This window comes from Diabrotica virgifera, chromosome 4, assembly GCF_917563875.1.
Source record: "Diabrotica virgifera virgifera chromosome 4, PGI_DIABVI_V3a".
NCBI lineage: Eukaryota > Metazoa > Arthropoda > Insecta > Coleoptera > Chrysomelidae > Diabrotica > Diabrotica virgifera.
In genome coordinates this window covers 178,252,395-178,276,370 of record NC_065446.1, presented here as the reverse complement: position 1 = coordinate 178,276,370, position 23,976 = coordinate 178,252,395, and the positions used below count along the sequence as shown (strand labels likewise).

The 23,976-nt window shown below is 33.7% G+C and overlaps 1 protein-coding gene across 5 annotated transcripts in view; it reads left to right on the top strand.

Moving 5' to 3' along the window:
* Window positions 1–23,976, top strand: part of LOC114333462 (uncharacterized) — a 230,962-nt gene that overhangs the window by 122,165 nt on the left and 84,821 nt on the right. For all 5 annotated transcript variants that reach the window (XM_050648583.1, XM_050648585.1, XM_050648584.1 and 2 more), the window contains one exon: window positions 15,965–16,406. In XM_050648583.1, the coding sequence (XP_050504540.1) occupies window positions 15,965–16,406 (442 nt within the window). The remainder of the gene's footprint in view (window positions 1–15,964; window positions 16,407–23,976) is intronic.

Below are 23,976 nucleotides of genomic sequence, written 5' to 3'. Positions count from 1 at the left end.
GGTTGTACTTACGGGCAAACATACTGAGCCACCAACACTACATGGGTAAAAACCCTTGAAATGTTAACAAAATGTGTTACAATGACATTATTATTGAAAAATCCAAGTGATGGATAAAAATCTGTAAGGATATGGTCTTTGGCTTCCTATGGCCCCCACAAGGCACGTGGGGGCCATAGGAAGCCACAAGGCACGTGGGTTGCAATAATTGACAATATGTCTTCACATTAAGGACGGTGAGTATCAACTAGATTGAGTGTTCAGGGCATTTCCGATTGATGTCAGAACGAGACTGTCAATATTGCGTGAGGTTTTGTGAATTGATCTAATGAAACAATAGCCGTCAATTTGGAAGGTTTTTGTGGTTAGTGGCTCAAATTGATGTCTATTAGTGCAACATTAGATCAATTCACAAAACCTTGCGCTACATTGACAGTTTCGGTTTGACATCAATCGGAAATACTCTGAACACTCAATCCAGTTGATACTCACCGTCCTTATGTAGCGGTCACGCTACTAATTAAATCAATTCAAGTAAAATTAGGATAATATTACCCCTCCGTGAGACGCCCATGATCTAATTAGAACGTCTTTTTACCAGAAGAGGGCTTTCGTGCCCACATTGTCGATGGGATCGATTTTCGATACAGGCAGTAGGTCAGATAGCTCGCCATTGATACGTAGTGGTCTTTTATACTTGTGGACGAATCTGGGAAAAATATGGCATAGAAGTTAAATATTCTACATAAACATCATTGAACAAACAACAAAAAAGTTACCAGTAAATCTCTAGAGGGTATTTGAGAAGCTGATTGATATAAGATAATATAAATATATACCACGTGAAATTTGCCGTGAGGGAGTTAGTTTCACTACGTATCATACGTTTTTTGGAATGGTTTGGATAGCAATAGGATAACTCATACACCATTACCTAACCTTACAGTCACGGAATGGGACGTTTCATCGCCGCGGTTCATCGCCAGTCCATTTCATCGCCGGCCGTTTCATCGCCAGTTAGTCAGTTGATTGTGTATTATGGGAGATGACACGACACGACGTTAAATTCAGTTCAAAACTTATGACAAATAAAAAGATAAAAAACATTACTATGTTAATTTACTGTTCTATTTCTACTTCCCCTTTTGATACTAAATAGTATTAAATTTGTAGTGTTAAATTATATTTTATATTATAAAAGTTTAAAAGTCTATTAAAAGATTAAGTATGTAACTGTCGAAAGTAAATGTAATCAAGTAATTATGATCAAGTAAATGTAACTATCGAAAATTGGTCGAAAATTCGGAAATACAGTGAAACCTCGATTATCCGTCTCTCCATTAACCGTCACCTCTGTTAACCGTCAGGGTACATACAGAAGTTGTATTGACTACATTAGCAATCATTTTAATGCAAAAAAATAAAAAAAAGTTCATTTGATTTGTGATGAGGACACAAACGGCTATCCATTGCTGACAGATAAAGAAATCATTGAAATGGCAACGAAGGCGGACCAAACATATTTGGAAGCTGACACAGGCTCGGAATTTGACTGTAGCTATATTGATGAACCTATTGTAACTGACAAAGATTTGCGTAAATAATCTAGAGAAGCTGCATCGCATATGCAATAATTCATCGAGTAGTATTCTCAACAAGAAGAAGCCAATAAATTAGATTTCATGATCTTATGCCGATTAATAAATTCAGCCGTCGCAAAATATGAAGCAACACTAAAACAAACACAGATTTCAGAATATTTTAAATTCATTCGATTGTACGAACACAAATCCCTCTTATATTGTCAAATAAACCATACAAATGAAATTTGAGAGTTGTACTATGAATTTTTATGTTTTTAATGTTCTGTTAACCGTCTTTTCGATTATCCGTCATACCCTTGGTCCGGTGCCCTGACGGATAATCGAGGTTCTACTGTATATCAATTAGCGATTAACTGACTGGCGATGAACCGGCCGGCGATGAAACGTCCTAGACCCTACAGTCACCAGCATAGCAGCCGTTTTTGCTTTCTTCCCAACAGACTTCCAAATTCGCTTGATTTTGGTAGCGCCTTGAAGGAACACCCTTATAGGACTTTCTTGTGGAACCATCTGTTGGATAAGTTAAGCTTGTTTTTTTATCTATATAAATATATTGATTCTTGCCCTCATGTATTTAGAACCCATGTAAGCTTTTATATGCATATAATAAGTACCTATACTACATATGGTTTTTTGTAATCAATAAGGGAGTTTTGATTAACAAGCTGATATTTTAAACAGAACAAACCACACCCAATTAACAATATTAACCAAATTTTACTTGAATTGATTTAATTAGTAGCGTGACCGCTACACTTAATGTGAAGACATATTGTCAATTAAGCAACCCAAGTGCCTTGTGGGGTACATAGGAAGCCAAAGGCCATATCCTTACGGATGTTTATGGATGTTTATCCATCACTTGAATTTTTCAATAATAATGTCATTGTAATACATTTGCTTTAATACATTTGTAACCAAACTTTGCTTTTTACCTTGGTCAGCATTTCAATTTTTTAACATTTTTATTCACTAAAACGGTTATACAGTCCGTCTAATTTACTTACCGTTGCACGTCATTATCTACGCCAGAGATCTAAGTTGACATAGTTGCCAAAGTATAAAAAAATCCTGAATCCATTTTAAATCAAATAGATCACATAATTATTGTAAACGTGGATTATACAACAAAACAAATTAATATTCAATGTAAATAAATAAAAACTTAAGAAATAGAGAACAAGAATTAAGTTATAATCATTTAAGATTTCCAGTGCAAGCGTTTTTGCACTGCATTGTTTAATTATTAAAAAACGGCTCCGAACTCTTGGGAGAAGCCGATAGGTTTCTTTGTATATCTATGTCTACAATAACAGTTAAAAAAGTTGTCAGATACCTCGATTATTCCAAGTCGTGATAAAATTAGGTGAAATTTATATTTTTATAGTAGAGGATCTTTTTATAGTAAAGTAAATAATAAAAACAGTAAATATAATAGAACAGATACTTATAGTAAAGAATATAAACAATTATGAAGTGTCATCACCGCAACTGTCAAATAAATGTTACCAATTTATTCTAAAATGTCACCTTCATTCAATTACAGTTACAGTGTGTTCCGAACAAATGTGCTTTATAATCCATTTATACAAATTAAATGTAACATATTATTGTGTATTTCTTTAGGTTAACATTAATAGAAATCTTCAAATATTATTTCTACGCGTATATAATAAAATATGTCTAGTGGCTGTAATTCCAGTGTACTCGGCAAAATGATTCTAAAAAAGAACACACCTACCGCCAAATATTCTGTGTTGGTATCTTGCGACGTCACAGGCTATGACGCGGATGACGTGCAACGGTTAGTAAATTAGACGAAGTATATAAATATATCAGTGCAAGAAAAGGCGTGAAAAGAATATATTAGTGTTTTTAGTAAATAATATATTTATTATAATTTTTGTGTCTTTGGATTTGTCTTCCTCGAGAGTAAGATGAGTATTATTAAAACATTTTATTCTATATTTATTATACTTCACCTTGTTTGCTTGTTACCGTAAATTGTCATTAAGTACGTACGAACCGATACAGACACAGTCCTCGTAGCGTATTTGGTATAGCATTCGGCCAGAGATCGAGAGGTCTTGAGTTCGAATCCGGAGCAATCCTATACTTTTTTTTTATTTTTTTTTTTTTTGAAAGCGGTAATCACAAAATTAGTTTGGTGTTTAAAAAAAATTAAAACAAACTGTTTAAAGTATATTTATTTTTAAGAAATCATATAATAGAAGCATAACTTCTTACGTGCGTACAAAGTACACACACATTCTTTTTTTTACAAAAAAAAAATGCGTGATTAGTACAGTTCTTTACATATTTAACATTTGAAATATTTATTATAATTAAAATAATTATAATAAAAGCACCTTGGGAATATCCCGAACCCAAGAAAGAAACGACTGGTTTGACCAAGACTGCAAAAAAATAACAGATAAGAAGAACGAGGCATTTAGGACCATGCAATAACGGAAAACTAGGACAACAATAGATAGATACAAAAACTTAAAAAGAGAGGAAAAACGCATACACCGAAAAAAGAAACGAGACACAGAAAATGACATATTAGAACGGCTTGAAAGCCATATGAGTCACGGAGAAACAAGAAAGTTCTACCATCAAATAAATACTATTAAAAAATGATTCAAACCGAGAATCAATTATTGCAATGATAAGGAAGGTAACTTACTTACCAACAAAGATGATATCCTGTTACGATGGGTAGGGCACTTTCAAGAGTTGCTGGAAGGGGAACCTACTAACAACATAGAGCTGGAATACCGAAATGAGGAGCTCGTGGAACCCCCCTCGGTAGAAGAAGTGAAAATATCTATTGAAAAACTAAGGAACCACAAATCTCCAGGCAGCGATGGCATCCCAGCAGAGTTATTTAAGCAAGGTGGAGAGCAGATCACCAAGGTGATGCGAGAAATTGTTTGTAAAATTTGGTCTGAGGAGCAAATGCCTGAAGAATGGAGTTTAGGCTTAATATGCCCGTTACACAAAAAGGGAAACCAACTGGAATGCAATAATTACCGCGGAATAACTCTCCTAAATACAGCATACAAGATATTGTCTAACATTTTACACGAGAGATTGAAGCCCTATACCGAAACGTTTCTAGGAGAATATCAGGCAGGATTCAGGCGCGGACGTTCAACCATTAACCAGATCTTTACACTACGACAGATCCTCGAAAAAGCGCAAGAGTTTAACATAGATATGTACCATATTTTTGTCGATTTTAAAGCGGCATATGACAGTGCCTTAAGACCAAGTCTTTACAATGCTATGAATGAGTTGAGAATTCCAAAAAAACTCGATATCTATGATAAAAGTGACAATGGCGAAGATGCTATCAGCAGTAAAAATTCAAAACGACTCGTCAACCCTATTCGAAATACATAAGGGGTTAAGGCAGGGAGATGCGCTGGCGTGTCAGCTTTTTAATGTAGCCTTAGAAAAAGTTGTATGAGACGCTAATTTAGATAGCAGAGGAACAATATTTAATAGATCAGTCCAAATTCTTGCATATGCAGATGACGTGGACATTATAACAAGAACCAGGGCGAGAACTGCGGAAATCCTAACCGATCTAGTAGCAGCAGCAGAACTAATGGGGTTACATATAAATCAAAATAAAACAAAATTCATGGCGACCAACACAAACACAAGAGCTGGAAATGTTGATGCAGATCTAATCATCAATGACCAAAACTTCGAAGCGGTCAAAGAGTTCATATATCTAGGGAAATCGGTTAACCCCAATAATGACACATCTGAGGAAATAAAAAGGCGAATAATAATTGCAAACAGGTGTTATCATGGTCTATCAAAGTACTTATCTAACAAACGTCTGTCTCAAAAAACTCGTATAAGGCTGTATAGAACATTGATAGTCCCCGTTCTCACATATGGTTCAGAGGCATGGACGCTAACTAAAACAGATGAATCCGCTCTATCAGTTTTTGAAAGAAAGGTACTACGCAAGATATTCGGAGCGGTTTGTGAGAACGGAATATGGAGGCGTAGATATAACTTTGAACTGCAAAATATCTACAAGCAAATGTTTGGTGGAAAAGATATTATCACTATAATTAAGCGAAATCGCCTGCAGTGGGCAGGACATGTAGCCCAAGCCCCTGAATCGAACATGATAAAAAGGATTCTAACAGCTCAACCCGTGGGAATGAGAAGACGGGGTAGACCAAAGTTGAGGTGGATGGACGGGGTGACACAAGATGCCGAGAAGATCGGAGTCGGCAACTGGAAAGTGCAGGCAAGGGACAGAACAGAATGGCGTAGAACGCTTGAGAAGGTCGAGGCCCTCTAAGGGCTGTAGCACCATGATGATGATGATGATGATAAAATAATTACAATTTTTAAAATTGTTTCTGTTGATAATGAAATTTATTGAAATAAAAGTAATTATTATTGTATAATAAGATGGAATTATTCATAAATATGTACGAATTATATAATCACAGTTTTCTCGAAAAGTTACAAAGATACGATTTTGATTTTGACCAGAGATGATCACTGAAACCCCGACTTTTGATAGTCTAGAAAAATGTTGCGGGTGGTTTTCAGGTGGGATTAAATTTTTTTCTACACTACCGTGCCAATAGTTCAATAGTCTCCGTTCTTCTCGTTGTGTGGCTGAAGTAATTTAGGTATGCTCGATTTACTTTTTTTAATAACCTCTCTTTTATAAGTAGCTCTTCAAGAATTGGCAAGTTTGTCCTGTGTTCTCTACCAAAAAAGACTTGAGGAAAAGATCAATCTTAGCCCTATTGAAATCACAGACAATATAAACGAAGCATGGGAAAAAATAAAAACTCATATAACTAGTAGTGCAAAAGAAGCCATTGGAGAAAGAACAATTGACTTAAACAGCGGCAGAAACCAAAAACCATGGTTCACACAGGAAGTCAAAGATTTAGCAAAAGAGAAGAAAGATGCATACGTAAGATATATTAACAATAGAACCTCAGAAGAGTATCAAAGATATAAATCAGAAAGAAATAGAGCAACTAACAGAATCAAAGATCTAAAACAAATATATTGGGAAAAATTCTCAAATGACATGGAACATGATTTACGAGGAGGTCAAAGGAAGGTATGGAACATGTTGAGGAACAGGAAGAAGCCGGTTACCGAAGAATTACAAATTGACGCAATAAAACCACAAGAATGGGTAACTCATTTCGAGAATCTATACAAAGACGATAACGACGATAATAATGAAGTACAAAGAAATGACCTACAAAACATTCAGCAAGAAGAAACAGAATGACAACATCACCCAAGAAGAAGTAAACGAAGCAATCAAAAGATCAAAAAATAGAAAATCACCAGGTCCGGATAATATACCAAATGAATTAATTAAATACGGAGGTACAAAAATAATAGAAGAGATAACAACATTATTCCAAAAAATTGTAAACAACATGACAGTACCAGAGGAATGGAGAGAGAGTATAACAATACCCATCTACAAGAAAGGCGTAAAGACAGATCCTACGAACTACCGAGGAATTACACTACTCAATTCTACATCAAAACTATTGACAAAAATTCTATCCCAAAAAATATATAAGAAAGCCGGTGTATCGGAAGAACAGCAGGGTTTTCGCCCAAACAGATCTACAATAGAAATCAATAGAATTCGACAAGCCCATGTTCACATGCTTTGTAGATCTGAAACAAGCATTCGACAGAGTACGATTAAAGGACGTGCTCACTATCCTTGAAAAGAAAAACATAGGTCAGAGGTATAGAAACATAATCAAAGAGCTCAATAGATCCAACAAAACACGAATTAAAACCACACACGGGCTCACGGAAGAAATCAAAATCAATGCAGGCATTAGACAAGGGGACAGCCTCAGTCCATGCCTATTTAATTTAATAATGGATGAAGTTATAGGTAGTGTTAACATAATGAATCAGGGATACAAAATGGGTAACCGAACCATAAGAATACTTTGCTACGCAGATGATGCAATCTTAATAGCCGAAAACGAAGATGACTTACAACGCCTACTACAAAAATTCAAAATAACCGCCGAAAAGTATAACTTGACACTATCCAAAGAGAAAACCCACTCGATGGTAATATCCAGGAACCCAATTAGATGTAAATTAGTAGTGGACGACCATATAATCGAACAGGTAATGGATTGCAGATACTTAGGTGTGGAAATATCTAGCGACAGGCATCTGTGGCAAGAATCAAAACAGCAGGCAACGAAAGCAGCGAGAATATCTGGTTTCCTGAGGGATATAATCTGGCGGAATAAATATATGAGCACCGAAAGCAAAGTCCGCATTTATAAGACATGTGTTAGACCCGTACTGACATACGCAGCTGAGACAAGGGCCGAGACAACAAAGACCAAACAAATAATGAGAACAACAGAGATGAAAACCCTAAGATCCATAAGAGGTATCACACTCAGAGATAGAATACGAAACGAAGACACATTGAGAGAGCTAGGCGTTCAAGACGTAGTGAGAAGACAAGAGCGCGACGACGCATGTGGAGAGACCACGTAGATCGGATGGACCCTGAACGTATGGCGCATTGGGCGAAAACACAGAAGCCCAGCACCAAGCGACCCATAGGAAGACCCAAAAAACGATGGTACGAGAGTTGGAGCTCTGGATCGCAGCAAAGACTGTAACAGAAGAAACAGGACATAGTCCTATTACAAGAAGAAGAAGAAGAAGTCCTGTGTTCTGTCCAGGACACGCGTAGAATTCTTCTGTAGCCACATATTATGGAAGCTTCGATTTTATTTCTATCGATTTTTTTGAGAGTATTTGTTTCGGTTGCGTATGTAGCAATGGGAAAATAAGGGCATTGACCAACCTGAGCTTAGTATTACTTGGTATTGTTCTGTCTTTCCATATTTTAATTAACTCGGCTGTTGCGGTTCGGGTCATTGCTAGTCTACACTTTATTTCTGAGGAGCCGTCGCCATTGTTGGTTATCAGGGAGTGCAAGTATACAAATAGTGCAGGTAGTGCTAGGTGAAAAAGAGAAAATTCATATATGGGAAAACTATATTCAGGAGCTCTTTCATGACGAAAGACCCATGAGTGAAGTTTATACAGACGACCAGCTGACTGGCCCTTCAATTACTAAAGAGGAAATAGAAAAGGCAATATTATATTCAAAAAACAATAAGGCACCTGGACCTGATGAAATCCCTTCAGAAATACTCAAACTACTAGATGAAAGGGGAATTTCAGCACTACATAAAATATTTAATTTTATTTATGAAACTGGTTGCTATCCTCAGCAGTGGTTGCTCTCTACATTTATTCCCCTACCCAAAAAAGTCAATGCAAAAAGATGTGAGGATCACAGACTCATTAGCCTGATGAGTCACACTTTAAAAATATTCTTAAAAATACTACATCAAAGATTATACAAAAAATGTGAATGGGACATCAGTGATTCTCAGTTTGGGTTTGGGCAAGGTTTGGGAACAAGAGAAGCAATAGCAGCAACACAGGTGTTGGTCCAAAATTGTTACGATCAGAGGAAGGACGTATTCCTGTGCTTTCTAGACTACGAGAAAGCGTTTGATCGTGTCCAACATCACAAGTTAATGCAGATCCTCAAGAAGCTTGATATAGACCAAAAAGACATAAGATGCATTGAAAACTTGTACTGGTATCAGGCAGCACAATTAAAAATAGACAATTCTATATCCAAATCCATACATACAGGTCCAGCGATATTTAAACGGATCATAGCCAATACATGTATTTCGGCTCTAGGCGGTTGGCCAACAAAATATTTTCAAATAATTATTATATTATACAAGTACAATACCTCAGTCGACTGCTGGATTCTGAACTAAGCTACGTAAATGCAAAAGCCCGCCTACATTTACCATTTCATTCTGTTTTAAATCAACCGAACGAGTCTAGAGGTGGGCTAATTTACGATAGTGATATTTTATTCATTGTGATTTTTGTCTGTAACTGAATCAGTCATTGTGAAAACAATACATGTTACAATGTGTGTAAACTTTTAAGGAAACGTAAAAATATTTTCATTAATAGTTGGATATTCCGAGATAATACAATATTTTAAAAGTGAGCACGTAAAGGTTGGAATAAATTCATTTTCTCGAGAATGGACGATTTTGGTAAAAAATCCCAAAACAGGTCAATTTTTATTTTCAAACTGCGACTTTTTGACATATGTATCATACTGGTGACGTCACCCATCTGTACGTGATGACGTCATCTATAATTTTTTTAAATGAGAATAGGGGTCGTGTGATAGCTTATTTGCAAGGTAATTTCTATTATATTTATATTATATTATAATAATATTCTCTATTCAGTAATATAAACATTAACTAATTATTTATACAGGGTGTCCAAAAAAAATTTTTTTTGAATTATGTAAATTTATTGACAAAAAGAAGAATTTGTATAATATATTTAACTTAAAATACATTTTACTGCTGTCAGAAAAAACAGGAAAAAATGTTTATTTGACAAATAAATATTGTTTTTTGAATAAACTCCATATTAAAGCCGCCACCCACCTTCCTCTTAACAGTTTGAACATTTGATTTGAGCGAAAAGGAATGATTATTTTCCAAATAAACATTTTTTCTGTTTTCTGAGAACAGTAAAATGTATTTTGAACTAAATAAATTACATTCATCCTTCTTTTTATGTCAATAAATTTAATTCAAAACAATTTCTTTTGGACACCCTATATAAATAATTATGTAAATGTTTATATTACTGCATAGAGAATTAAATTACCTTTCAAATGAGGTATCACACGACCCCCTATTACCATTTAAAAAAAATAATCGATGACGTCATCACGCCCAGATGGGTGACGTCACTAGTATGATATATATGACAAAAAGTCGTAATTTAAAAATAATTGACCTCTTTCGGGATTTTTTTCCAAAATTGTCCATTCTCGAGAAAATTAATTTATTCCAACCTTTACGTGCTCTCTGTATAAGTATTATGGGTTATAAATGAATCTTTCTGAAAGGCAAAACAAGTTTAAATGTTTATGTATATATTTATATGTAAATTTAATGGCGTTGAAAAGCGTCGTCATTTTACCCAAAATATGGTCTTAGATTGTTTTCGCAATGACCGATTCAATTGTGATTTAACAGAGCAACGAAATATTCGTATATTAAACTCCTAATAAAAAGTGTTACCACTGTGGACCATCGTAAAATTCTACTCGTATTATTATTTTGTTTAGGTCACTATTACAAAATTGGGTTTGCTATTAGAACGCATACCATGCCATTAGTGCCAAACAAAAATAGAAAAATTTAGTAGTTTATGGAACGTTTTTATATAAGTGGATGATAATTATGCATCATGCAATATTTGTAAGATAAAGCTGTCTTATCAAACTTGGAGAACGTAGAAAACAAAATTTTAATACATTATTGTTTCCTATAATGCACAAAATGTTAAAGGTGGTACAAAATGATGTGAAAATGAAACATTTTGGATGCTTTGCACACACAATAAATAAACTTTATTGTGAACGATGGCTTAAAGGATGAGGAAATCAGCCACAATTTAACTTAAAAAAATGATTTTATTGATGTTTCAACTTCTACCTCAGATGTTGTTATCAAAAGTGATATAAGAAAATCATTAAAAATTTAACCAAAATAAAAAATACCATTAGCCACTTTAAAAAGAGTTCTACAAGCAACTGCTAAACTTTTAGATTTTGAAAAATCCAGGAAACGGGAATCCTCTCAAATTACTGCAAGATGTTTCCACATGTTGTAATTCGGCATTTTATATGTTGGAAAGATTTATTCAGCTAGAAGAAATTGTTAAGGCTATTATAAGCATAACAAATATGTACGTAAACACTAGTTCAACAATGTATGAGTATTTTATTAAACTGTCGATAACTGTCGATTTCAACTTTTCTTGGCAGAATAAGGTTTCGACTAATTCCTTTTAAGGATCCAACAAATGCGGAAAGAGCACAGAAAATAGAATCGCTCTTATTGCAGAAAAACTTGGAATGGAACAAAAAGATAAAGGATTTACGGACTCAAATTTTATTAGAACATGAGAAAACATCTGCAGATCAGGATGATATTATGGGATCGCAGGATCAGCCACGAGGCACTACGACAAGCAGGGCAATAATAGAAATGCAAAGATTTAGGGAATGCGATCGGTTGCCGCGAAATGAAGATTCGTTAAAATGGTGGAGAGAAAATAAATATATTTTTCCTTATCATGCACAAGTAGCTCAAGAACGAATTAGTGTCATTGGAACATCAGTGCCTTGCGAACGGTTATTTCCAAAGCTGGTCTAATTATTTCTGATTGAAGAACTCGAGTTAATTATAAAAAGGCTAAAAGGCTGCTATTCTGAAATTTTAATTTAAAAGTACCAAATAGTAACTAATAAGTATTTGTAGCAAATACTGGTATTTAAAGTTTACTTTGTATTTCGTTTTTAAGAGGGTACGCGCAAAATTTCGGGACAATGCTATTTAAATGCATTTATTTCTTTCGAATCCTAAGAAAACTAGTAAGTATTTTTGAAAAATTTAAAAGCAGAATAAAGAATTACATAATTACCGAGTGCTAAAAGTCCCTGAAAACTTCTATAATGTGTATTTTAATAAGTTACAGCGGTAAAAAGAAGAGAAAATTGAGTGTGATTTTTAATTTCAAATATCTCATTTAAATGACACTTTTTTATTCTAATGGACTTTCGGCCCTCGATAATAATGTAATCTTTCATTCCGCGTTTATATTTTTCAAAAATACTTATTATTTTCTTAAAATTCGAAAAAAATGAATGCATTGAGAAAGCATTGGCCCGAAATTTGGCGCCTATGCTCTTGTTAGATTTTCTAATAACAATTAAGACAATAAAAAAATATGAAATTATTTATTAATGCAATATTATTTTCATTACAAAAACTACTTTTTGAATAAAATTGTTTCCTACCTAGACAAAATAATAACACCTGTTGAATTTTTTTCAACATTTTTAATTAGGAGTTTAAAATACGACTATTTTGTTGCTCTGTTAAATCACAATCACAGGTAAAAATTACGATGGGTTACCGTTACATGATTGCAAATACTTCTAGCCCACCTCTAGGTCAGAATCAGGTATAAGAATTATTACACGACCGGTTCCTATTTAAGGGTCCGCCTCGCGATCGCGCCGAGGAATAGAACCGAACCGACCGGCGACCTGACTACATGTAGAAGGCAATTGCAGAATTTGCAGATCCTTCTAGCTTTTTGTGCATACGCGGTACGAATAGATTATTTTATTTTTATTGTGCATACGCGGTACGAATAGATTATTTTATTTTTATAAGTTTAAGTTTATGGATACGTACCTATTTAAAACATATTTTTTCACCTAAAATATTGTCTGAAGCTATTTCTTTGTGGCGTTTATGTAATTTATTATTCTAAATACGAAATAAGCCACAATTTAACTTAAAAAATTATTTTGTTAACTTTTATTTCGAACGTCGTTGTCAAAATACAAAATATTAATAATTTAAACAAAAATGTTGTTGCTTAGTAAAAAAATCTTCTAATAATTGCCGATATGAATGAGTTAGAATAAATGATATTATTAGAAGAAATTTTTTTTACTAAGCAACAACATTTTTGTTTAATTTATTAATACTGTGTATTTTGACAACGACGTCCGAAGTGGAGGTCGAAACGTTAACAAAATCATTTTTTAAGTTAAATTGTGGCTTATTTCCCATTTAGAAAAATAAATTACACAAACGCCACAAAAAAATAGCTTTAGAACAATATACATAATATTATGTATAATGCCAATCATCATTATCCATAAATAGATACACATGAAATATTTAGCACTATAAATATTAAAATAAATATTTTAGGTTAAATTATATGTTTTAAATACATATCCAAAAACTTATAAAAATAATAACCCATGCGTACCGCGTATCTGCAATCGCCTTGTCTGTGCATGTAGGTAGTGGGTTCGGTTCGGTTCTATTCCTTGGCGCGGTGCGGACCCTTAAGTCCAATTATGTACTTTCGGCTCATTCGGCTGGGCTCGCTATTTTAGTAAACTCCCAAAAAGAGAGATAGAAGTAGGAGGTTCTAGTTCAAAGATACTTTCTACATGCTAATGTTAATGTTGCTATGATTTCTGGTTTTAATGTCTGGAACTTTTATATTGGTCCACTATCTCAAATGCAGTTCAAACACTGTGTCTTAAGAAGCTATGTTCCATATTTCTTTAATTTATACTGTATAAGAAGGGGTGTTCGGCAGGGATGTGTGCTCTCCCCTCTTTTATTTAACATTTATTCGGAAGCCATATTTCAAGAGTCTTTGGAAGATGCAGAGATGGGAATCAAAGTGAATGGAGTATTAATCAACAACATACGATATGCTGATGATGCTGTCTTAATTTGCGACAACATAGCAGATCTTCAACAACTTGTCACTATAATCGGAGAATACAGTAAGCGAATGGGATTAGAGATTAATACCAAAAAGACCAAATTCATGATCATCTCCAGAAACTTGGATGCATTTGAAAACTCCACCATAACACTGAATACTAAGTCCATTGAGAGAGTGAGCAAATTCAAATACCTAGGAACGTGGCTATTTGAAGACTGGGCATCGGACAGGGAAGTAAAATGTCGCATTGAGCAAGCTCGACAAGCTTTCGTAAAATTCAGGAAGGTACTGAGCTGCTCAGAGTTCGACCTTACACTGAGACTAAGGTTTACTAAATGCTACGTGTGGTCGGTGCTGCTATATGGCATAGAGGGCTGGACACTCAAAACGAGGGATATAAACAGATTAGAAGCCTTCGAAATGTGGCTTTATCGCCGTATCCTAAAGATACCATGGACGGCGAAAGTCACAAATGTGGATGTCCTTAAAAGAATCAACCAAGAACGTCAGCTTTTCGAAAACATCAAGAAAAGAAAAACGGCGTATTTGGGTCACATCATGCGAAACGAAAAATACCAGTTCCTTCAACTTATAATCCAGGGTAAAATTGAAGGCAAGAGAGGAATAGGACGCAAGAAAATGTCCTGGCTCCGAAACATAAGGCAATGGACAGGGATTACCGACATACAATCACTGATACACATTGCAAGAAACAGAGAGTTAATGGAAAATGTGATCGCCAACATCCATTAGTGGATTTGCATTTGAAGAAGAAGAAGTATACAAATCAAATCTGCTTACTACTTCGAAATTCGCCACTTGGCGTATGTGCGGTAGATGATTATTTGCTCTGTCTACGATCATTATTTTTGTTTTCCGGTGTTGGTCTAAAGTCCGAATTCGTTCCTTATCTTGCGCAGTCGTTCGGTGATAATATTTATTTTTGCTTCATTTGCTGCTAGTATAAGTGTGTTACTGATTTTTTTGCCTCCAATAGTGATTTCCCTATCCCATTCATTTGGTACTTTCCTCATTATACAGTGATGAGCGCGCTAATAACCGGCAAAATAACGCAAAAGATGGAAAACATAATACATTGTGAAGTAAAAAGATATGACCATTTAGACGTATAGAAGGAGTATGGCAACTGTCACTGTAACAAGAGAATTTTATAAAATACCCCTGTCACAGACGTTCTAAAGGTGGAAAACTGTATACTGTAATGTTAATTTATACGTTTACATCGATAATTTCCACCTCTATTAGTTTCATCCCTTTTTATTTCACGATGATTGTGTTTTTCATCTTTTGCGTTATTTTGCCGGTTATTAACGCGCTCATCACTGTATATTCAGAATATGTTGTATAGTAATGATGATAGTATGCAAATCTGTCTGGTTTCTTTCTGTGTTTTGAACTCATTTGAATATTATATTCCATGCACTTTAACTTTTGCTGAATTTTTATCACACAGATTTATTAGGTTAACTAGGTGGTTAGGTACTTCCATATTTTCCATCATCTTCCAGAGGGAATCCGGTTCCACTGAATCGAAAACCTTTGTGTAATCTGCAAAACAAAGCAGCATTATTAGATTGTGTTCCACGCTTTTTCTATTGTCTGTCTGGTGTTCAGTATCTGCCAACACGTTCCTTTTCCTGGTAAGAACCCGCATTGTTCTTCGACTATCTCCGGAGGACTTTTCTTAGATGAACTTTTCTTACATGAGGATTAAGGTCAATGGTTCTGTAATTGCGGCATTCAAGTAGAATTATTTTCGTGTCATTGTTTACTGTGTTCGTATAGATTCTCTATTCATATATTTGATCAAATATTATCGTACTCTCATCAATAACAGACAGTTTATGTAAAAAAATTTTATTTGATTTTAGTCTAGTCCTAAAGATAGCTCAGATGACATCAAAATTCAATCAAATACACAAATGGCAAAGGAATCGACTGGTAATACCGCTCAAAAAAGGATTGAACAAATCAAAGAAAAATCTGTAGATTCTGAAGACACTAATGTCAAAGATAAACCTCTAGATTCTGATAAAGACATTGATGTTAAAGACAGTAATGTCAAAGAAAAACCTGTAGATTCTGATAAAGACAGTAATTTTGAAGTAGAGAAAAACAATGTTGAGCCAGAAAAGAAATTAAATGATTCTGTGAAATGTTTCTTTGAATTACCAAAGCCTATTAAAGCTTTGAAAGATGGAGATCAAGTAAAAATTATTGACCAAGCTAATAATCAACTTATCGTTAAAACTAAAGAATGTTTTGCGAAAGGCAAGGAAATCGTCGAATATATAAAAAATTTGGATAAAGACAGTAAGTATTATAAACTTCCATTATAATCTTAGTTTTACATTATACTTTTTCTCAGAGGCGTCTTTCAGTGTGTCACAGTTTTTCGATTTCTTTCTAACACATTAAGTTGGAAGTGACACATTAAGTTGGAAGAAAAAAGATACGTCCGTGATTGTACTCATTTATAATATTTATTTATTCTAGTTGTTGATAGATGGCGCTATAATAAAAAAATGATTTACGTATTATCTATACGACTATAATTTGTACAATTTATACGACTATACAAATCAAAGAACATACCTTTTTATAAATGCAATAAAAACGATTGATTTGTTTTTATATCAAATTGCAAATAAAAGAGTTATACTGCAATAACCTTTTCATATTTGGCTGATTACGATTCTGACAACTGTCAGATTTAACTAAAATGTCATGCAATGATTCTCTACATTCTTAAAATCATATATGACGTCAAAATTAATGCCACACTGAAAGACTGAGAAGAACTTTGGATTTTAGTCAATAGATATGTATTCGGTACTTAAGTCATTTTTTGTTCGATTATAGCGCCATCTATCAACAACTAGAATAAATGTTATAAATGTGTTTAATCACGAACGTACCTTTTCTTCTGTCACTTGTGACGCATTGGAAAAAGTCTCTTAGAATCACCATAGCTTGCATTTTTAAAGAACTTATTATTTAACCTTCCGTCTACTGGAACCCGGCTGCTTAGAAATTTTTCTTCCTACGCCTGCTTGTTTTGCTTTATGTTTTATTTAGTCTTGTATTAATTTGGAACTTAAATATTATCAGCAGTAATTACACGAGAGCTCTAAAATTATCAATTTGTATCCCGAGTGAATATCGTGGCTGCGCAACCTGAGAGAGTGGTACGGATGTACACCTGGTTCCAAAAAAAACTGATACGACTCTTGACGCGTATTTTGTAGAAAATTGAGCAGTGTATTTTGAAGGATAAATACTTAATATTTACATACTGTCAATGTCACTGCCAAATTTTAAAATTTGTCAGATAGCTTATTCTGTTCCACGGTTATTAGACTTTATTATTAATCTTTATTATTAATACTTTCTCCGCAACTGAGGGTATCTTATCAACTGTATTGTTTTTAAACAATAGATGATAAAATAAAAATATTGACAGTTAAAAAATGTGAACATTATTGCATTGTGTGTGGCCTAAGTTTGGGCTGAAAACTGAAATGTATTACATTTTTACAAAATTTTGGAATATGTTTAATTACGTAGACCAATTTTAACAGTTGTTTTCAATACAGATTTCAATCATCTACAAATAGTTTCTAATGTCTTTTGATGTCAAATAATTAGGGAAGCTGGAATTCAACAGTTTAGAATTTTACATTGAGTTAATGCAAAATTGTGAGGCATGTCAAAATTCTCAATGTATTTTAATTGTATTCATTTTTTTTTCGAATCCTATGAAAACTAGTAAAGATTTTGGAAAAATTTAAACTCAGAATGAAAGACTACATTATTACCGAGGGCTGAAAGTCCCTGAAAACTTCTATAATATTTATTTTAATAAGTTACAGGGCTGAAAATAAAAAAAAATGTGATATTTAATTTCAAATATTTCATTCAATAGAAACCGCTTGTTTATTCTAAGGGGCTTTCCGCCCTCGGTAATAATGTAATCTTTCATCCTGCGTTTAAATTTTTCTAAAATATTTATTAGTTTTTTCATGGATCAGTTGTTTGTTGTTTGTTTATTTTATTATTTGTCTGTCATAATAAATATAATGTCAGATCAATCAAATACACTGCTCAATAGGGTGGAACGAAAAAAATGTTTTTATAATTTTAAAGTGTAATAGTGATAGAAAGTTGCGTATAGCCATTGTTAAGCCACAAATAAAATATTTTTCAAAACAAAATATTTTTAGAGGTGCCGCAAAAGGGTTGAAAATTAGAATTTTTAGTTAAATTTTGCGAATTTTGATGATTTTATTTTGGTCAAAAATAGCTATTGTAATGTCCTAATTCCTATTTTAAATGAGAAATACACACTCTAAAACTACTCTTTAAAGATAATTTTAGTTTTAACTTACAATAATCCAATATTTATTTTTACTAAAACTGACAAAGTTTGAACTAGAATTCCACATTTAAAGAAATATTTAGTAGTCAATATTTATTTCATTTTTTAATATAATTTAACATTCTTAGTAGCAGATGAAAGCCAAGACGTGAGAAAAATGTGTATTGATAGAGTTGACAAGATAGTTTCAAAGGTTCTGGCAACGAGGGAGGAAAGGAGGCAAAAACTAGTACAGCAGCATTTGAATTACAGACAATCAGTAGCTGATGGTAACACAGCTGTGAATATTACATTACTGATGATCACGATCAAAGTTACCTGCAAGAATTTATTTACAAGTCCAAAAAGCCCTCAAGTTCTTTAAGTATAACTAAACAAATGTGAGTGGAACTGCCAACAGTAGCTTCTATCTGTGACAGGACTGGTGTCTCAGACAGAATAGCAGCAGCAATCACCAGTGCTGTACAAGATGTTGGCATTATTATGAAAGATAATAAAAGTAAGGTAATTACACAGGATGAAAATACATCGAGCATGGTTGAAAAATCGTTCAAATGCCACAGAAATTAGCTTCACTCAAAAAAAGAAAAGACAAAACAATTAATCAAGAAAAACGAGGGCACAAATTTTACTAAAAGACTTATACTATAAGAGCACATTTCAATAGTAGAGGAACCTGGATCAACCTTCCTGTGGCATATAACTTCTGCTTCCGGAACAGGTGAAGCTATAAAAGAAAGCATAGTAGAGCATTTTCAAGGAGGCAATCCTTTGAATATTTCCAATATAACAGCTATCGGATGTGATGGAACTGCCACTATCACCGGTGTTAACAATGGTGTAATTGCTTTAAAAGAAAAAAAACCTAAATAAGCCGCTGCAGTGGCTGATTTGTTTGTTCCATGCCAATGAATTGCCTTTGCGTCATTTGCCATGGAAAAACTAAAAACCCTAATGAATTTGAAGATGTTTTAAGCAAAGAACTTGAAATCTGTAACCAGCTTCCTGTGGTTAATTTCGCTCCCATATAAAACAACCTCCCTATTCTAGAGATTAAAGATGATCTAAGCACAGATCGACAATATTTACTTGATATGTGCAAAACAATCTCCAGTAGTGTATGTCCTTCTGATCTTTCATTAAAAACCCCTGGGAAATTAGCTCATTCACGGTGGCTTACGTTGGCCAATCACATTCTTCGGTTATGTGTTGCAACAGAGAATCCTTCAGATAATCTGAAAACTTTAACTATGAATGTGATGAAGGTGTATGCCCCAGTCTTGTCTCATAACAAACTAAAACCATCTTGTGTAAATGGATCAAAATTTATATGGGGACTCATCAAATTTTCACGTTATCTTTGTGAGGAACATCTCCAAATAACTGATCCAGTAATTCAAAGGAATGATTACTTCTCTCACCCAAAAAATATGCTTCTCTCCATGCTATGTGACAAGAGAAAACATATAAGAGAGAAAACACATAAGAGAGAAAACACATATGTCGTCTACGACGACTTTTGAAGGCAAGATCGGAACTCATAAATTGTGCAAGGAACTTTGTTGTCCCAAAGCTTAACTTTAATGCCAATGACTACATTGATGTAATTAACTGGACGGAAGAAGTAATTACTGAACCTCATATGATAAAACATATATAACTGACGAGGACTTAAAGTATATAAGTGAAGCAAGATACCCTAGTTGTTGCAGTGTGTGGATTTTCAGTGTTTTCCCTGTCATACAAAGGCAGTGGAAAGAGTCACAAAGCTCGTGACGGAGTCATCTCTTAGTGTCTGTGGTATAGAAGCAAGAAATGGCTTTGCTAGGGTAAATATTGCTTCCCACAAGATTATTCTTAAGTTTGAAATAAATAACAATGTTTTGAGTATCAAGCGGAATATTGTAACTAAAGAAATCTTATAGCAATGTGTACATATAGCAATGATAGCAATGTTAACTGTTATTATAAACAATATTTGACTAAGAAATGTTAGCTATGGCACCAGGTTAAATATATAAAATATTTGAAAATGTCTGTATTTTTTGTTAAAAACCTATATTTTCAATGCTCTTGCGGCACCTCAAGATGTAAACCTAGAACAAAAATATTTTGTAGTTTTATTGTAGACATGAAAAGGCAACTTTCGAGTGCTATTAGAAAGTTCTTTGAAACAAAAAATTTTTTTCCTATCCTTTCGTTCCACCCTACTGCTCAACATGATCAAATCTTACTAAGAGTCGTATCAGTTTTTTTAGGAACCGGCTGTACATCAAATGAACTTTTCAGAGCAGCCATCTCTAAAATACGAATAGCTATGATGATTGCCGACCTCCGCCGCGGAGATGGCACTTAAAGAAGAAGATCCCGAGTGACACTTTAACAGTTTTAATTTCACGACCCGAAAGGGAGTGAAATTATGTCAAAGTGACACGAGGGCAAAACAAATCGATAATTTTTAAGAGCTCGAGAGTAATTCGGTAAGATTATTTCATGAATAAAACAGTCATTTTAACTAAATCATTTTAACTAATATTTTATTGATATGTTCGCCTGAATATTTCATAAACTTGTTTCTTGGTGTTCTCTGTGACAAGTGGTAAAACATTAATTGTCATTAATGTCACTCAATGTTTTTTTTGCGTAGCAACGAAGGGTATCTGACGTAATATTTGACGACGGAAAATTATCGAAAAAAATTATCAGTAGCAATTGCACAAGAGCTCTAAAATTATCGAATTTTTCCCGAGTGACACTTTGACAGTTTTAATTTCACGACCCGAAGGGGAGTGAAATTATGTCAAAGTGTCGCGAGGGCAAAAATTCGATAATAATTTTAGAGATCGAGTGTAATTTGTTGCGATTATTTCATGAATAAAACTGTTCAAAACCAAAATTTTATTGTAATTTATTTATGTAAGTACAAATTAGTATAATTAAACACACAGTTGTTATAAATATTTGACGGTTGAAAGTCATCACTTTTATAATTTTTAAAACATTAATTGTCATTAATGTCACTGAATGTAATTTTTCGTAGCAACGAAGGGCATCTGACGTAATATACTTGATGACAGGATATTATCAAAAATTATCAGTTAAATTTTTATTTCTGTAGCTTTCTATTGGTCAGAATCTCCTATGAATGAAATAATCAACATTAATGTCACAAGAGAGTGAGAATAAATTGACAATAATGCGACAATTTTTCGAAAACTTCTTTCCTGGCAATAGACACGAAAGCCTGCAGGGCTCGAGTGACGATTGCCAATTGGAAACAAGCATAAGAAAGAAAATTTGAACATTATTTTCTTATTTATTCTTACTGTCGTGTGATATTCGACAGATTATTTCTTAAAACATTCAGTGACATTGATCCCAATTAATGTCACACACATTTTTCAACTTGTCAAAGTGAACAGCACCGTTTAGCAAATATTTAGACGAAGATATTAATAAAATATTAGTTGAAATTATTTATGAATACAGCTTTATTCATGAAATAATCTTACCGAAGTAAACTCGAGCGCTTAAAATTGCTGATTTGTGTTCTCCTCCTGACAATTTGGCATTAGATGCAGAACTAAAAGTTTATTATGGATATTTTCTTAAATGTGACAGTTGTCAAAACTAGGAAACTGGCTGCAATTAAACAGAAATAATCTATTTAAAATAATTCCCACTGTAATAATGTACAGTAGAAAATTACCGCTGTAATAATAATCTGATTGGGCAGAATTAAACACGTGATGAAAAATCTTACTACATGATTGGGGAAGTTAAAATCATTAAAAAATTATCAGTAGTAATTTCACAAGAGCTCTAAAATTAATTTTTCCCAAGTGACACTTTGACAGTTTCAACTTCACAGCCCGAAGGGGAGTGAAATTATGTCAAAGTGTCACGAGGGCAAAAATTCGATAATAATTTTAGAGATCGAGTGCAATTTGCTGCGATTATTTCATGAATAAAACTGTTCAAAACCAAAATTTTATTGTAATTTATTTATGTAAGTACAAATTAGTACAATTAAACACACAGTTGTTATAAATATTTGACGGTTGAAAGTCATCACTTTTATAATTTTTATAACATTAATTGTCATTAATGTCACTGAAGTATTTTTTCGTAGCAACTAAGGGCATCTGACGTAATATACTTGACGGGATATTATCAAAAATTATCACTTTAATTTTTATTTCTGTAGCTTTCTATTGGTCAGATTCTCCTATGAATGAAATAATGGGTAATTTTTATTCTTGTAGGTTTCTATTGGTCAGAATCTCTATGAATGAAATAATCGGTATAATTCTCTTTTAAATTGGATTTCTTGGTCTATTTCGCAACGCGCCGCCAGTATGGTTGGTTTATTTTAGATTTTAGTTGGTATCCCAATGCTTCAAATGCTGCTAGTTTGTTAGATGTTTGTATAATTGATCAACATTTTTAGAAGCGCAAGTTGGTTCTTTGGAACCAACCAAGCGGAAGTTGGAAGCTTCCCATGCAATATATTATTGAATAATGCTTATGTACGTCGGCAGACAGCAGGCGTCTAAGTCTACGCACTCGTTGTCATTGGACACATTTAGACGGTTGGTCAACACGTTAGGGTGCACTGACACGCTTTCACTGTTAGACCAGTAGTCCTGTCGCCAGGGGGGGTACAACGGCCTCCTTTATTCAGATGGACTTACCCAAGTTTTTTTCATGTATTTTGACCCGTAGAATACGAATTTTTTGGGTAACAGTTGATCCGGATGTCGATAAGTTTGTTATTGACCAAGAACTTGATGAATTACATAACCGCGATCTCTCGCAAAACAAAACATTTTTTGGTATTTTTTGGGTCATTCTAAGCAAAACATGTTTCTACAATTTTTTTCGTAGGATGGCTAGTTTTCGAGATAACCGCGGTTGAACTTTCAAAAAATCGAAAAATTGCAATTTTTGAACCCGAATAACTTTTGATTAAAAAATAAAATAGCCAGTCTGCTTACCGCATTTGAAAGTTTAAGTCAAATTATATCGGTTTTAATTATTTGCATTGCTAAAAATTTATTTTTTTATTGTTTAAAAAAGCTATAAACATATAGTGTTTCACGTGCCTTTACATGCGTTTTAACGCATGCTACGTAGAAATAGTCTCGATTGCACTAGTACCTATTCTACCTACTCAATCGATTTTAAATGAGAAATCATAGAAAACATCACTCACGCACTTGGTGTTTGTAGCTTTGTTTAACAATAACACAATAAATTTTTAGCAATGCAAATAATCAAAACCGATATAATTTGACTTGAACTTTCAAAGGCGCTAAGCAGAATTGCTATTTTATTTTTTAATCAAAAGTTATTCGGGTTTAAAAATTGCAGTTTTTCGATTTTTTGAAAGTTCAACCGCGTTTATCTCGAAAACTGAGCATCCTACGGGAAAACTTGTTAGAACATTTTTTACTTAGAATGACCCAAAAAATACAAAAAAAAATATTTTGTTTTGCGAGAAAT